The sequence below is a fragment of the Brugia malayi genome (genome assembly GCF_000002995.4).
Source record: "Brugia malayi strain FR3 genome assembly, contig: Bm_v4_Chr1_scaffold_001, whole genome shotgun sequence".
NCBI lineage: Eukaryota > Metazoa > Nematoda > Chromadorea > Rhabditida > Onchocercidae > Brugia > Brugia malayi.
The window spans coordinates 4,141,946-4,158,866 of NW_025062475.1; the positions used below are offsets into that span (position 1 = coordinate 4,141,946).

A 16,921-nucleotide genomic window follows, 5' to 3' on the forward strand; every position below is an offset into this window, starting at 1 on the left:
ACTTAGTCCTCTACGCCTCTACCATTATCAAGCCAAACCATGCAAAAGTTACCCACCCTCCAACCCTACCCAAACCAGTGGACAATCCCTGCCACAACCCTCCACAGACTCTCCCGTTCCCCGATTCAATCGATAGTGCACCACCCAAAAATGATTGCACTATCGACTGCAAGCGCTCACGCTGGGAGACATGGCATTTCTTACAGCACAAAATTTCCTGCTAACCTTGAAATGAGCCAGTAGTGACCGTGCCAATTCTGGAATGCCGGTCAGAAATAGTTGCATAACTAATTAGTACATCATCTGCTATCCTACTGTTTTCTTACTTATTATATTAATGAAGAGATGATCTTAACCCCGTCATAATTCTTTGAGAGCTTTTATAGCACTTTTTTAGCACTTTTTTGATTGATATTTTTAAATGATATGATCGGATCATTTTTGCACAGTGATCTAATCATGAGAGCATTCATGTTTTTGCAAGAATTAGAAAACATGAATGTGAAGATTTTAAAAGGTATAAAAAGTTTGGAAGGTAATTACGTGATTTGAATTTTAAGTAATGAATGGTTGAGAAATATGAAGATTTCCAGGTAATTATGACATCTCGTAAGCGGAAGAAAATGGAAGAAAACATATGTGACAATGATATACAAACAGATATCAGCAGAATACTCTTGGAGGATTGTGATTTAGATATAACCATTCTTCTAAGGATTCGAAATTACTTGGAAAACTCAAAGGATAAAGTTAGTTTCATCTTATTTGTCTTCTTGATTTCTTGGTGCTCTAAATCCCAGAATTTTAGTATCCTTGAGATATTAGTCACATATTCTCATTCTTGGGCCAGTCTTCGCCTTTCAGTCTTGAAGGATGGTTCATCATTCTGTATTTTGATCAGTAATCCGTAGTTTGTCACAGGAATTAGAAGTTCAAGCAGTGAAATTAAAAATTGAACAAGGGTTCATTATTCGTTTGCTTTGTCAATATGATGCAATGGAATCGGTGAAAGATAGAGCCATCTTTGATATTCTTTGTTTACTCGAGAGATCGTATCAGATAAGCTTACGGTATATTATTTGATTTCTGACTTCTTACGTTTTACTCATCATTTTAAATTACATTTAAATTAAATTAGATTTGTTTAAATTAGTTTTAATGAAAAATATTCCTGAGAAATGAGCACGCAAAAAACAATACATGTAAATAAATGTGTTACTTAGGAGAATACAGTATTTTCAGTATCAAGAATTTCAGACCCTTTTTTCCGATGGTGTGGGGAAAGCGAGCAAAGGACAATTACGAAAAATTGCGCCAACTGGGACAGCTTTTACATACAAAACTCACTGCGGATCAGGTCTTTTTTGTGTTAATTAGTATTCGTAGATCTCTTATGAATTAAACTTCTGTAAAATTTATAGCTTAAATCTATCTCTTCAAATTTTAGGTTTTGGATTATTTAAATCCAAAATTGGTATGGAATACGTTACTGAAGTCTGAACAAACAACCAGCATCAAAATACCTGAGAAGGATTCTTCAAATGAGTTGTATGATGCCCGTTTCATACTTAGACTATTGGCAACCTTGTTAGATAACCATGCCAAAGTGAGTATTATCAGTTACCCTTTGTATTTCATATTTTTGATGCAGAATCAGAAAGATAAAGTTTTAATTGCAAAATGGTATCCTAGCAAATGAAGGATGATCATTTTCATCATTTTCAGATAAACAGTCGAAAATTTATTGATGTAAATGGTCTTTCACTTGCATTTGCAGCAACAAGTTTTATTAGTCGGAATGAGCGTTGTGTCGCATACCTCGTGCTCAGACGGTTTTTACTTCACCTAACAGAATTGGATACAGATTCATTCCCAGAAAAGTGTCTTTATATTTATCTGTTGCAAATATTCAAAAACAGTATCGAAAAACCAATTCAACGATTACCACACGGTTGATATTTTATAGCTTTTTGAATTGCAAATGATTTAACAGATTTGACTCTGAAATACCTTTCAATTGATTTCTGTGTGCTCTCAGTATCTCAATATGAGTTTGATTTCTTGCAAATTTTATATAGAACTGTAATTCGCTCGAACAGTTTTAATTTTTAATTTATTTGATTGTTATTGCGGTAATGTCATATTTCGATTATAGTCTTGCATGTCCATCTTCTTAGTTTCGATAGATTTTAACTGCAATATAATAGATACTGTCTTGGTTTCCCATAGTGCCTTTTTATGCTGCATACAAAATGCTGAGATGCACTTCCATCCCTGTTCCAATTTTTCCTTATAGCTTTTCTTCCACAGTGTTTAGTTTTAAGCAGAAAAAAAAAAAGTGTGCTTATCATCTATTGCAGTTGTCGCACATTTTTTTGCAAGAGTCACGAAATTGATTTTGCATCCCGAAGATCCAGTCTATCAACCAGTACTATCGTTTCTACTGCTTAAGCCAAATATTGATGTTCAAAATGTTCCTGAAATTTACAAACTGTTACTGAGTTCAAGTATAGAGCATTACAACAAGGAGCGTCATTGGTGCTTACGCCTGATATTGGATTCACTCATTGAACCGAATGATTACAACATCTTACAAAAAAGATTTGTTTTCAATAATTTTTTTTCGTTTTAAATAATTTGTCAGTAAGGAGTTCGGAAAGAATTAGTTCCTGAAGTTTCCAATTTAATGACAACTTTGTATTATTGTTGCGCTCTGCATGTTTTGGAGTATGATAAGAGATGTTTTGCAGATATCTAGTTGCAAATTTGAATAATCCAAATTCAAGTTTTAGAAAGCAATAGTGAAAAAAGTGGATTAATTTCTCTAGAATAATATGGGAATTCGCAGAAATGCTTTTTATTTTTGCACAGTGAGGAAGATTTAAATGAATCCAGGCTAAGAGCAGATAGAATAGCTTTAGGGGATGATACTGGAATGCCACATTGATGCTTTAGTGGGTTTAGTATCTTGATAAATTTGTTCGTGCTTTTCTTTTTGTTTATCATGATGCAAAAGCCAATTAATATAATAGTTGGCTTTTAGATATGGGATCAAGCTATTATTATCACTATTTGGCAGTATCATTGCTGACCAGGAAACCAGGAAATACATTTTGCTGTCATTTAGGGCTATTTTGCAACATCGATCATTAGCTAATGATTTATATGTTCGACAGAATCTGCATTCCTGGATTGTTTTAACTTTGCAAGTTCGATGTTTCACTTTGCTTTTCTGCTTTATCTTTAAATCGTCTACTTTTTTAATAGATATTTTACGATTTAAAAAACAAATTGTAGACCAGAACTATATTTCTGTATACTAAGTTTTTGGAGGATAATTCTCTAAGATAAAAGTATTAATTTGATCTTTTTTTTTTTGCAGAACTCAAAGATGACTAGCTGGGAGCGTGTATTTTTGTGCCAATTATTTATTACGCTTATTACTCATATTAGAGATATTTATTCTGGTAACGTAAATAGTGATTCTATGGAAACTAATTGGCGTAAAACTATAGTGTACAAAACATGTGAAATGCTTGGAAATAAAGTTGGTTCCTTTTCGTAAAAAAAGAGTGAAGAAGACTGAAGATTATACAAATAATGTATCTTTTCTCATGTGGAATTCAAAAACTTTAGCAAAGCTAATCTTTACTAGCTACTCTTTAGCAGCAGCTTTTTTTGGGTTCTTCTTTTAATTTTAATATTATATAAGCACGATAAGAATAATATGTTTTCATGATTTAGGGAAGATATGGTCCGATGATCTAGATTTCATGTTACATTTTATTATACTTAAAAAAAAAGTAATATCCCTCTTAATTGAGTAATTTTGCAGTAATAGCTTTCATGTAAAATATGTAAAGTCTTTTTATAGGTGTGTAATGAGTTAGAAAAAGAAAATGATGATGCGAAAAGTACATGGTTACTGCAATTAAGACAACTGTTGTGCAAGGATAGTTGGATGCCGTCTATAGAGTCGTACGATGTTCAAAATTGAATAGTTGTTGATGTTTTCGATTTTGTTATTGATGTTGTTTGTTTGTGTCGTTGTTACGTACTAGTAGTTTCATACATTATTCTACAACAAGTAATCATCCTGTGAGCAATCCATCTGTTCCTTTCAACATAGTAATAAGATTGTAGTGATTATCTTATAATTCATTTAGTATTAACCTTATATTATATAAATATATATTGTATATTGATATTCCTTATCTGCTTATACGAGTCATTAATTTACGATATCGTAAATAGAACACATCTAATTATATAAAGAAACTGAGCGTTTTCATAGTGTTCAAAATTATTGGGCCATAGCATATGAGAGCGATTTTCGATTTTGGTAGTGGGTGTGAGCATAAGAAGTGATGGATGGATTGATTCGTGGTTGACTTTTGTCGGAAAGTTACTGGAAGTGGCAGTTGATCCATCAATGAAATGTCCTTTTATTACGTTTATTGTTACATTTTAATGTTATTGTTGTTGCGATATGTTCCATGATAAAATAAGTGTAGAGTTTGTGCTCATAGATAGACAAAATATATACATATATATTATTGACGTACACCAAATTCGGGAAGATAAATAAGGCTGAGTGGATGCATTCTAAAGTGTTTAGAGTAAGGTACGTCTTCGTACGTGGTAATTATTGATGAAGTATTATGGATTATCATATGTTTCTCTTGATATTGCTCTTACGGGAGGATATAGACATAATGCTAGGAAAAAGCTAAATTAATCAATTATTTTTGTTGCTAATAACGTTCAGTATTATGATTGTTTCATAAAAGAAATGAGATAATTATCATCAACAAGTGCATGTATTTCATTTATATCTTAAGGTCCCTTAGATTCAGTGGCATTTGCACTTATGCACAAAGCATGGGGAAAGTTTTATTCATCACATTACCATCAAGTTTCTTTTCTTCAGAAGTCGAAAAAGCTGTGTAAAAATATCACGCAGTATTATGGGCAAAAAAAAGCGAAGTTATACGCAAAATACGGAGGAAGTTTCATCAGTACCATCCGTGAGCGCTTCGCCACTCGTTAGACAAGTTACATTTGATGAATCTTCAAAAGAACCCAGGTGACTCATTTTTCGTTAGTTGAGTACGTGAAAATATGTGTATTAAATCAAATAATGGAAGGTATTCTTCCTTTAATATATTTTCTTATGAAAATCCGCTCATTTCACATTATGAAGCAAGGATCCAACATTTTATTGATTTTATCCCCATTTTTGATTATCAAAATCATAAGTTTCTGTTTATCCACCTGCGATTCTGGAAAATTGTAGGAAATTCGGTAGGAAAATATCACTGGATAGTTGAAAGCTGTATTGTATTTTAGGTGCTACATTTATATGTAATAATTTTGCAGCAGAATACTAGAAAAAATTTTTTCTTATTTATAATAACACTTGATACCAAGAAAAAATATCAAAAAAAAGCTGTAGAACTTACAATGGGTTTTCTTGCGACCAGTGATGATATTTTGTTTGGATTTGTTTCTGTCACAAAGAACGATTTATAGCTTGTAAAGTTCAATAAATGAACAAATTTGAAAATGAAAAATCTGTAATGCTGTCTTGGAACATTTCAAATCTCATCGGTTTCATTGCTTCTGATGTTCTACATGAATTTGAAAAAGGTTGTCTATTTCTTTAGTGACTATTACATGGAACCGAGTGGTAGAGGTTTAATAACAAGTCCATCTGTTGGAACATTAAACAGATTAGAACGGCAGAAAATTGTTCTCTGGAAAAGGCCTATTCAAACACTTCACTATGCTCTTCGTGAACTTTTACAGCTATTGGTCGAGTTCATCGTTTAGTATGTTTTTCTATCGAAATTTCAAAAATGTCAAGATTTTTACTTAATGTTTCTAGTTAAGAGGAATTAAGATGCACTGAAGAGTATTTTAAATACAAATAAATGTTGTGTGGGGATAGTGTAGATAATTCAATTTTTTTTTTGTCGTTTCTGTGATTCTAATGGATCAGTGTTTTAGTCTTTTAAACAAAAGCTTTTTTTTTTTTTGTTGATTTCTATGCTTTAATATTTTCTACTGCTTAATTTTCCAGATGAAATGTAGAATTATTTTTGATTCATTTGAGCGTTATTTTAAGCTTATGGTTCCACAAAGCTCGTATATTGTTCGTTTTGTTATTGTGTGCGGTTGGGACATATATTTGTCATGTTCCTGGCGTTCATCAAAAATACATTCAAAGTTGGAAAGTGAAGTCATTACAATGTTTGTATTGGATAGGTTTGGGTGTACTGTCATCTATTGGGCTTGGAACTGGTCTCCATACATTTATATTGTACCTTGTGAGTTCTCTACCTCTTTCGTTAGTTATTTGTGAGAGAGAACTATGGGAAGAAACTTTTTCCTATTTTTATTGTTTTAAAGCACATTCTGAAAACACTGCAAAAATTTTCAAAGCTTACAGCAATGGTAGCATTTCACGAAAGATTCATCACAAAAAAAAAGAAACTCAAATCATTTTTGATTCTTATTTTACTGAGGTAACGGTGTTTTTGAAAACTCGTAAGCTTACAGGGGCCACATATAGCTTCAGTCACAATGGCAGCTTATGAATGTAATTCACTGGATTTTCCTGAACCACCATATCCGGAAAGGTTCTAGCATTTAGTGATTTGTCAAAACAATTTTGAAAAGTGCAATGTTTGTACTGTTTTATTTCATAAGATGACCGAAACAAAGTAGCTAATAGTGACAATTTTATGCATTTACAATTTTTTTTTTTTTTTTTTTTGTTCAGAATTTCATGTCCCAATGTGGAAGGTGTCATGGAAGCGGCAGTAGTGACAATGTGGTCGATAATGTCAAAAGTATGTTGATCAGAATAAAATTTTCAGCAATGAATGAATTTCTAGTGAAGTCTGATCGTATTAAAATTTACTCCAGGTACGCGTCGAAGCACTTATGTGGGGTGCTGGTACGGCACTAGGTGAATTACCACCTTACTTTATGGCGAAGGCAGCACGAATCTCTGGTGAAGAGCCAGATGATGAAGAATACAGGTTTATATTGTTTTTTTATTGATTATTGGTTAAATTATTTTTTGGTTAGCCATCATATGAATTTTCAAATTCTCATTTCATATGTATTATTTTCAGAGAATTTTTAGCTTACATTAATCAAAGTGGACCCAAAGCACCCACATTTGCTGAGAAGTGTAAAGGACTAATGGAGAAAGCAGTTACTAAACTTGGGTTCTTCGGCATTCTTTCTTTTGCTTCAGTAGGCATTTTCTCGATATCTAGTTTTGTCGTTTTTCTGATTGAATTTCATATACGGATGAATTTTTATGAGGATATATGGCTTCCGAATTTTGATGGGTCTTAGGAAATGGCTTCTATATATTAGCTGTATTCGAATGGAAATAAGGGTTTGAGTTTACATTTCTCCCTTTCTCTCTCTCTCTCTCTCTCTCTCTCTCTCTGTTTGTGTGTGTGCATTTTAATTGATTCATCTTCTTGTATATTTGCTATTTTTCAAAGTTTTTTCTTTAGATTCCGAATCCATTTTTCGATTTAGCTGGTATAACATGCGGACATTTCCTGGTTCCTTTTTGGAAGTTTTTTTTAGCAACTCTTATTGGAAAAGCTGTTTTCAAAATGCACCTTCAGGTATTCTCTTTTTTATTTCTGTCTCACCGTTTCGATCATTTGCTAACATAACAACACACCGGTTGATGTCATGTATTTGATGTTTATTCGGACTTCTTGGTCATTCTTTCTGAAATTTTGTTTTTAGATGTTTTTGGTAGTGCTGGCTTTCAGTGAAAACACAGTGGAGCATCTTATAGTTCACTTAAAGTTAGTGTGTTTTCCCAATAAAAAGTATTTGTAATGGTATTGTTTGGCATCTTTTTTTCACACTTCAGTCGATCGCATACCTGAAATAATAGAATTCCTTTGATCTCTTTTTTTCCAATATAGCAAACAATTTTCAGATCGGTTCCGGTATTTGGCATACGCCTTCACCAGAAATTGATGGAGTATTTAGCGTTTCAGAAAATTAAGCTCCATAAAAGTGGGGCTGCGCATGTTGAGGTAATACTTGCTACTTTGTTTACTAGGAAAATAAACGGTTTTTTAAATTTTTTGTGGAGTTTTTTTTTTTTGTGGTTCGAAATCGATCAGATATTTGGCCAATGGTAGGATGAATATTGTGGTAAATTCCTGTTGTCAAGTTATATAAAACATGTTATGAAGACAGAATCAAATTCTAATGTAATTTCAGGACAGTACCATGCTTCAGAAGGGTGCTTCATTCATTGTTACCTCCATGATAGTCTGGTTTTTACTTTCCATAATCAATTCGTTAGCACAGAATTGGCATAAACGACTTTGTAATGCAAAAAAGAAGACATGTTGATAGCTTGTCGAGCATTTTGTCATCTGATTCTTTTATTAGCTTATCTTCACTTATGCACTGGTTTTACTTATGTTTCATTTCAAATTAGCTATTCCTTTGTTTTGTTTATTAGTTGTTGATGTTTCTCTCTTTCGGAAGTAAAGACATTCAATGAATAACACAATGAGTGAAAAGATGTGAGTTTATATGTTAATGCGTGCGACATAAGGATTTATTAAATTATATTATGGTTTTTGCTAACAATAAGGGTTAACATTCTTTGGCTTTCTGACTTTTGCTTTAATCGTTTTTCTTTTCTCTCTTTCTCTCAGGGAATCTGGATTTTTTCTTCTGTATTTATTGCTATTTAATTAATATGATATAGTTTTATTGAAAAATTATTTTGAATTAGTTCAAATCAAAGGAGATTTTTTATGTTAGAATTGACTTTTGCTATCAGAATTATAAGTGCTTCTAGAATTATCTGCTCAATTGATATCTAGTAGTATTTTGCTTTGTTTAGTATAACAAAACGATGATATATTTTTTTAATATATATATTAATGCCAGTACCATATGATTCCACGTACTTATTTCAGATTCCTAATCTTATGCTAATGAATTTTATTATTAGAAGGTGATTTATAAAAAGTATGTTGCTATTGGTAGCCTTGATAGTTCACATTATCAATGAGATTTGTTATGATGTTGGGAATGATACTTCAAACATCAGGAGCGGCAAATTTTCTGCAATATATGATTTAAGTGAAATTTACTATATCAATTCGAAACATTACCAAAGCATTTTCAACCTTTTTTTGCAGTAAAAATTAGAAGTGATTTTTAGATGGTTCAGAATAAGTAGTTTTTTTTTTTCTAATTGAGTATTTATAATATATCACGCACGAAAAATTTTTAAATCTTAATTTTTATCTATGCTCAATGGAAATAAATGAATTAGTGATTTTCAAATGAGTAATGACTCTTTTTAAGTTGGATGTAGTAAATGAAAAATTCATTTCATTTTGGTAGCAATGAATTAAATAGTCTTTTTTTTTGTTTTTGTTTTTGTTCATTCATTGATAAACAAAATATTTTTGGCCTAAATAGATAAAAATATCTAATAATGCTTGGAAGAAAAGGATGAAAAGTTTATGAAGATGAAATATTGCTGAAGTACTCTCAATTTTAAAAACTTAACCACAATATGTTGGTTAAATTAGGCATGAAAAGCATTAAATGAAAAATTACCGTAAGCTAAAATTGCCTAGGAATAACACTCATCAAATGGTTAAGATCTTTGTAATTCTTTCTTTCATTTCATCATTTTCAAGTAATTCCTCCCATTATTTCTTCTTTTCTTTTTTTTTTCCTTTTTTTTTTTTTGTTTTCTTTTTTTTTTTTGCTATACATTCTTCCCAATCACTTCAAATTTAATATTGGTATTTTGCATTTGCCTTAAATTTGTCATCTTCATCTTACGCTTCATTGGCCTTCAGGAAAGCATTTTTAAATTTCATTCTTTCCATAAAACTTATTGTATATCTAAGTCTTCCCTATAATGCAGTCCAATAACACATCTTCCTCTACTAATTTAACCAAAATTTATGCTGCAGGTATATTTATTTAGTCATTTATTTTTTTATCTTTTTATATTGAAGCAATATAATATCATAAATTTTGAGGAAATTCATATAGAATATCTCAATTAGATATGAATTAGATTTTATATCTCTTCATAGTTATCATTTATATCTTTTCTTGAATTGAATTCACGATTATAATTTTAATCTATTTACTTAAATAGCAAATAAGTTCCTAAAATTTTATTATTTACTTCATAGGAGATTTTGATGTAACAATTAAAAAATAAAAATAATTTTTGGGATTTTTTTTTTAAATGTTACTTTTTCTGAAAATGGTTGTAATCACTTAAATATCAAAGTACTTAAAATAATGATTAAGAACTTACTATAAAAAAAAATAAAATCCAAAAATTTCTCGTTAATTTAATTTCGATCTACCATCTATATGTATACTCTTTTTTTTTTAATTATCATAGAGTTACTACCGCAAAATAAACGGAATTGGGATAGTGCGAAGAAATTTTTGGAGGAAATTGTCAAAATTCTCCTAGAATATATCAATGAGGAAAATCAACGAGAAAATAAAATTTTGGATTTTTATCATCCGGCTGAAATGCAAAAATTAATCGATCTAAGTATTCCGGATAATCCACGTACTTTACATCAGTTACTTCAGGTGAACAACTAAATTCTAAATAGATATAATGAAAAAAAAAAAATTCTTTTCATTAAATAAAAGCTAAAAAATATGAAATGATGAATGAATAAATTAAATAATTAAATTAAATTTGATTTGATATTTTATTGGCAATACATAACATTTCTAATTTATGCATTAACAATAATTTTTTTCTAAATTATTGCTTTGATAATTCAATCATATAAAAAACTTCAAAGTACTAAGAAATCTGATTAGGATTGTCGAGAAGTATTACGTTTGGGTGTTCGAACTGGACATCCGCGCTTTTTCAATCAAATATCATGCGGACTTGACCTGGTATCTATGGCTGGTGAATGGCTTACTGCTACTGCTAATACAAATATGTACGATTTTAGTGCGTTATTTATAGAAAATAAAATAAAAATGATGATATCATATTACTTTGGAATATTAAAAATGATTAGTAAAAAAAAGTTAATAAAAAAAAAAGAAAGTTAAGTAAGAAGAAAACAGCATTTACTAATTAGTAAAAATTATTTAAATAATTAAAGAAGTGAGAAGTGAAAAAAAATTTATTATTTTGTTTCAAAACAAAAAAAAAAATAACATATCAATTAGAAATGATTTATTTCTTTTGTTGTTAGCTTAATTCATTATAAATTAATAAATATTATTAATCAATCATAAGGTTCACTTTATCATATTCAATTTTATGTTAATTATTTTACCTTATTATATTACTAATTTTTAATATAATTAGTCTTTTATGAAATTAATTGCACATTTAATTATACGTTTTTTTGGAAAATATTTTTTTTTTTGCATTTATTTTAAATATATTTTTATTTTTTTATATATTGTGATTTTGGAAAAAATATTTTCACAGGTTTACTTATGAAATTGCACCAGTTTTTATTTTAATGGAAAAAGAAGTGACGAAGAAAATGGCTGAATTAATTGGTTGGCAAGATAGCGATGCTATTTTTGCTCCCGGTATCAAATTTAATTTATAAAACTCTCAAATATACTTAAATATTTTATTACATAATATCATAATGCCTCTTATTATCAGATAAATTAAACTAAAATTCAGTAAAATTTTTGAAATCTAATCAAAATATTCAAATAATGCAAATAAAAGAACATTTAATAGCTAAATTGATTAAACTTATTGCCTCATAAGTGTTTATTCAACAATTTCTTCAACAAAATTAAGAAAATAAATATGAAAAAGAGATTTTTTTTTCTGATGACTCATTTTTTTTTCTCTCTTTTTTAATTTTTCTTGCATTATACATTTTTTCTTATTTATGAGTTAAAACTTTTATGGCATAAGAAGCATTGAGAAAGTTTATTGAAATGTGAAATGAGCAATTTTAAAAATATTTCAATCTTAACTATTCCTCTTTTTTTCAACTATGTAAAATTAGATAATAAGAAAAGGTGAAAATTTTTATTTGTTACATTGCTATTAAATTTTTATTACTTTCACATTGAATCTCATTCATTTCTGATTTCTAAAATCTTTTCATTAATTGAAATTATTGGAAAGATGAAATTTTTTCTCTTAAAACAAGAATGTGAATATAATCATTGTATAGAAAAGTCAAATTAATAAAAAAAAAAAGTTAAGTTATTTTAAAATAATATTTTCCTTAGTCTTAAAAATATTGTAATCATAGATTAATGAAAAAAAAAAATTTATAGCAAATGTAAGAAGTAAAAATTTTTTACCTTTTCATATTACCTAATTTTACATAGTTGAAAAAATATTTTTAAAATAACTGTCAAATTCTCTCCCTCTCTCTTTTTCTCTCTCTCTCTGTACTATCTTCTACCTGAATAAATTTTATAAGAGTTACAGGTGGTGCTATTTCAAATTTATATGCGATGAATGCAGCGCGACATTCGCGCTTCCCAAGATGTAAACCACTTGGACAAAGCGATTTACCAACTCTTTGCACATTCACTTCGGAAGATGTAAATAATATATCATTTTAAGCAATTCAAAATATAATTAATTCATTTCTTTAAATTAATCAATCATTTAATAAATAATTGCTAATTATTTAAAACTTTTTAAAGTAATAATTTGACATATAAAAATCAACAAAATTTTTATGAAATTTTTGAAGCAAATTAATGAAGAAAAAAAAAACCTTTTTATTTTTTACTTAATTAAGTTTTACACAGAGTCATTACTCAATCAAAGGAGCAGCAGCTGTAATGGGTATTGGTACCGATAATTGCTTCAGTATTCCAACTGATCCATCCGGAAGAATGATACCGGAAGCATTAGAGCAACGCATCATACAGTGTAAAAAAGATGGTAAAATTTATTTAAATAATAATTTTTCTTATACATAAACTAAAGAATTTCTGTATTTTTTTTCGTTTAATTTAAAAGTTCAAAAAAAAAATTTTTTTTCTGTTAATTTTAATTATAAGAAAAAAAAAAACAAGTCTATTTCAGGTATGGAACCGTTTTTTGTTTGTGCAACAGCTGGAACAACAGTATACGGTGCATGGGATCCAATACCACAAATTGCTGATATATGTGATCGTCATAAATTATGGCTTCATGTTGATGTTTGAATTTTTTTTTTTGTTGCAAATATTATAATTTAATTTTAATTTTATAATCGATAATGCTAATTCAAACATTTATTTTTTTTTATGGCATTTCTCAAATTATTATACTATTCACTAAATTTAGGTTAAACATGAATGATACTTTTTTTTTACTTCATTTTTTAAATAAAAATGAGAAAAAAAATTTTTTTTTTTTTTGATATCATAAATTAATTTTTAAAAGATTTCATACTAATTTAGATTTCAAAAATTTTTAATTAAAGTTTTTCTTTTTTTTAAAAAAAAAAAAGCAAAAATTTATAGGCAGCATGGGGTGGTGGTTTATTACTATCACCGGAACATCGTCATAAACTTTGCGGTATTGAAAGAGCTAATTCGGTTACCTGGAATCCGCATAAATTAATGGGAGCGTTATTACAATGCAGTGCCTGTTTTATTAAACAAGAAGTAAGTATAGCAAAAATTCATTTCTATAATTTGAAATGAATTAATTCAATAGTTTCAATATAAAAAAAACTTTGATAATTTTTTTTTGTCCTCCAATTGATAATTATTTATTTCTCCATAAAATATCAAAAAAATTAAGTATCATTCAATGCTATGATAATATTTTGAATAATCATTTCAACAAAAAAAGAAAATAATAATTTGAACAAATTTAGGGTCTTTTATTTCAAACCAATCAAATGTCAGCTGATTACTTATTTCAACAAGATAAGCCTTATGATGTTAGTTTTGATACTGGTGATAAGGCAATGCAATGTGGTCGACATAACGATATCTTCAAACTTTGGTTAATGTGGAGGTCAAAGGTAAACTTATTCATTATTTTTTTTTTTTATTAAGCAATGTATTTAATTGTCATAAAATACATAAATGGCATTTAAATTATACTAAAAATATTGTTAAATACAATAATTAACATATAGAATCATCCATTCTTTGCTATTTTATCGTTATTTCACTGAAAAATGTTTATTTTTGTTTATTTTTTTTTATAAAGACGAATGAATTAATTTATTTCACTACTATTTACCATTATAAAAATTTTAGAAACAAATTTGAAAATGTTTTAATTAATACTTTGAAACGAATTTTTGCTTCTTATTTCATGATAAAATTAAAATATTAATTTATTTATCTTTGCAATTTCCTAGAATTGCCTTTTTTTTCTTTCTCTCTCTCTCTCTCTCTCTCTCTCTTTCTCTTCCTCTTTTTAAGAGCAAACTATTAACAATGTAATAAAATATGTTATCAACCAGTTTATTTTTCACATTAACTATAAAGTATTGTTAAATTTCAAGCTTTGTTCACTAAAAAAGAAAGTAATAAAATTAATTAATTCAAAAAATTTTCAAACTTTAAAAGAATGCTAAAAATGTTTGCTCCTAAAAAAAATTTTGAAAATCTGAGCAATTTTTTAGCTTTTAGCAAAAATAAAAATAATAAAGTGATAAGCATTTGCTAAGAATTAATCAAATTTGTAACGCTCATATCAAAAAAAAAAAGTTTTCAAAACGAAAACGATTTGCATTTAATTATTTGAGTATACAATTCAACCATAAATATGAAATTCAATATGTATGTGTGTTATATTATATCAAATTTTTACAATAAATTAACCATAGTTTTATATTGATTAAAAAACTGAATTTCAATTAAAATCAATTTCGTTTCAATTTAAATCGTTTTCGATATTTTTAAATTACTTTTTTTTTGATGGGAAATTTTATCACTTATCATAGCATTTAGTGCGATGAATTTTAATTAATTAACTGAAATCAAGAAAAACTTGCATTATATTAAAATATATCAATTAATAAGAATAAATTTCATAAATGTAAACATACTAAAAGTGTGAATGAAATTTTCTACCATTATTTGTTACAACAAATTTCTAAACTATGTTTAGAAAATTTTTTAAAAAAATTCAAATTAAGGGTATGACAGGATACCGTCGACAAATTAATCGATTAATGGATTTGGCAGCTTACTTTACAGCTCGAATTCGAGAAACTGAAGGTTATGAATTGGTTGTTGATCCGGTAAGTGATAGTTTGGAAAAAAATTTCTTTAACAATAATCCATTTTAAAATGTTTAAATTAACAAAATTATTTCGAAGAAAAATTTTCTGAGAGTTTTTTTTTTTCTCTTTTTTTGTACTTATCATTGTTTGCTAAATAAAGATTAAATTTTTTTTACAATTTTTTTTTTTTTTAATAAATAAATTTGATAATAATTTCTCTTGTCGCAGTGAATGAAATATTTTGTTTCATATAGCCGGAATTTTTAAATATTTGCTTTTGGTATATACCGCCAAGTCTTCGAAATGTGGAAAAAGCTGAACGAAATGCTCGATTGGAAAAGGTTTGTCATTTCTATTTTTTTTTTTGATAAATTAGTTTTGGTTATATAGATTGCTTATTTAAAATTACATAAATATTTTCTTAAGTAACAAATTAATATATTATATTGATAACATAACAGATGTAAAGTAATACTACAGTATTCTATATGGTTATTGCTAATTCTTCATTTATTTTTAACTTTTACTTTTAACTTAGCTTACTTTGTTTATTTTCAACTTGTTATTATATACTTAACTTTTTATTTGACTTTTCCTTTGATTTACTTCTTATTTTTTTAATGGAAATTTCTTTGACAGTTATTATTACTATAATTCATTCAACATGTTTCTGAACTAATTTTCATGAATATAACATCAGTTTTGGTTATCATTTTTGGTTGAATGAAATTTTCTTAATAATATTTTTGAATTGCAAAAATATTATTATCATCAAAAATCTCACTTAAATAGCTAAAGTATAAATGATTGAAATACCTTCGTTTGCTTATAAAATTTATTTAATAATAAATATTAATGTATTGACTAATTTTTTGTTTTACCAATTAATAGCTTTTTTCCAATTTTAATTTTTTTTTTTTAGAAATTATTTTTGACTGATTATATTGAAGTATCTGTGTTATAGATAGCACCAAAAATTAAAGCAAAAATGATGGAACGTGGAACAACGATGGTTGGCTATCAACCGGATAAGCAAAGACCGAATTTCTTCCGGATGATCATTTCAAATCAGGCAATCATCAAAGAAGATCTTGATTTTCTAATTAGAGAGATTATAGATATTGGTAGTGAACTTTAATCTAATTCAATTTAATTCCAGCATATATATTTTTATTTATATATTTTTTATATTCTTATCCAAAAGCTATTTAAATCATTCATTTTTTTATCCATATTTAACGAAATTATATATATTGTTTTAATATAGCTTTTTCAAGTTTTTACAAATTTAAAATTTCAACATATGGTCATTATTAAATTTACTTTAATTCGCCTAATTAGTATCTCATTTAACCGGAACACATGTAAAATTTAGCATTTTTTCCAACAATTTAATTTTTTTTTTAAATTTAACAATTTAAAATATTTCAATTTTTCACGTACGTAAGATGAAATATAAAAGATGAAAAATCTTATTATCATAACATTTATCTAATGCAGATGATGTGATACATATTAATCTTTGCTTCATTTTGAATTGAAAAGTTTGTTAAAATAGATATTTTCTAGATGTAATTTCAGGTTAATAATTTATTTCAGCTTTATTCCAGGTTAAAAATTTATACAATAATTAATAAATATTCCATAAATACAATGCTTGTAACGTGTTC

General features: G+C 27.7%; 3 protein-coding genes across 3 annotated transcripts; all 3 read left to right on the forward strand.

The window, feature by feature from the left end:
- Positions 1-599: 599 nt before the first annotated feature.
- Positions 600-3,997, forward strand: Bm5598 (LOC443605 protein, putative; the record flags this gene model as incomplete). Its single annotated transcript, XM_043076498.1, has 9 exons — positions 600-749; positions 922-1,070; positions 1,258-1,357; positions 1,448-1,606; positions 1,726-1,951; positions 2,361-2,599; positions 3,042-3,209; positions 3,383-3,547; positions 3,875-3,997. The coding sequence occupies 9 exons, from the start codon at positions 600-602 to the stop codon at positions 3,995-3,997; spliced, it is 1,479 nt and encodes a 492-aa protein (XP_042932432.1).
- Positions 3,998-4,967: 970 nt separating this feature from the next.
- Positions 4,968-8,406, forward strand: Bma-epg-3 (RIKEN cDNA 4930579A11, putative; the record flags this gene model as incomplete). Its single annotated transcript, XM_001893388.1, has 11 exons — positions 4,968-5,086; positions 5,667-5,831; positions 6,128-6,329; positions 6,562-6,641; positions 6,785-6,854; positions 6,931-7,046; positions 7,143-7,266; positions 7,539-7,655; positions 7,783-7,844; positions 7,982-8,081; positions 8,272-8,406. 11 exons carry the CDS (start codon positions 4,968-4,970, stop codon positions 8,404-8,406), a joined length of 1,290 nt encoding a protein of 429 aa, XP_001893423.1.
- A 1,540-nt stretch (positions 8,407-9,946) lies between these two features.
- Positions 9,947-16,389, forward strand: Bma-unc-25 (glutamate decarboxylase putative; the record flags this gene model as incomplete). The annotated part of the gene is made up of 12 exons (XM_043076499.1): positions 9,947-10,001; positions 10,448-10,647; positions 10,888-11,015; positions 11,519-11,625; positions 12,497-12,612; positions 12,826-12,961; positions 13,106-13,221; positions 13,528-13,671; positions 13,887-14,036; positions 15,165-15,269; positions 15,506-15,592; positions 16,216-16,389. 12 exons carry the CDS (start codon positions 9,947-9,949, stop codon positions 16,387-16,389), a joined length of 1,518 nt encoding a protein of 505 aa, XP_042932433.1.
- Positions 16,390-16,921: the final 532 nt, after the last annotated feature.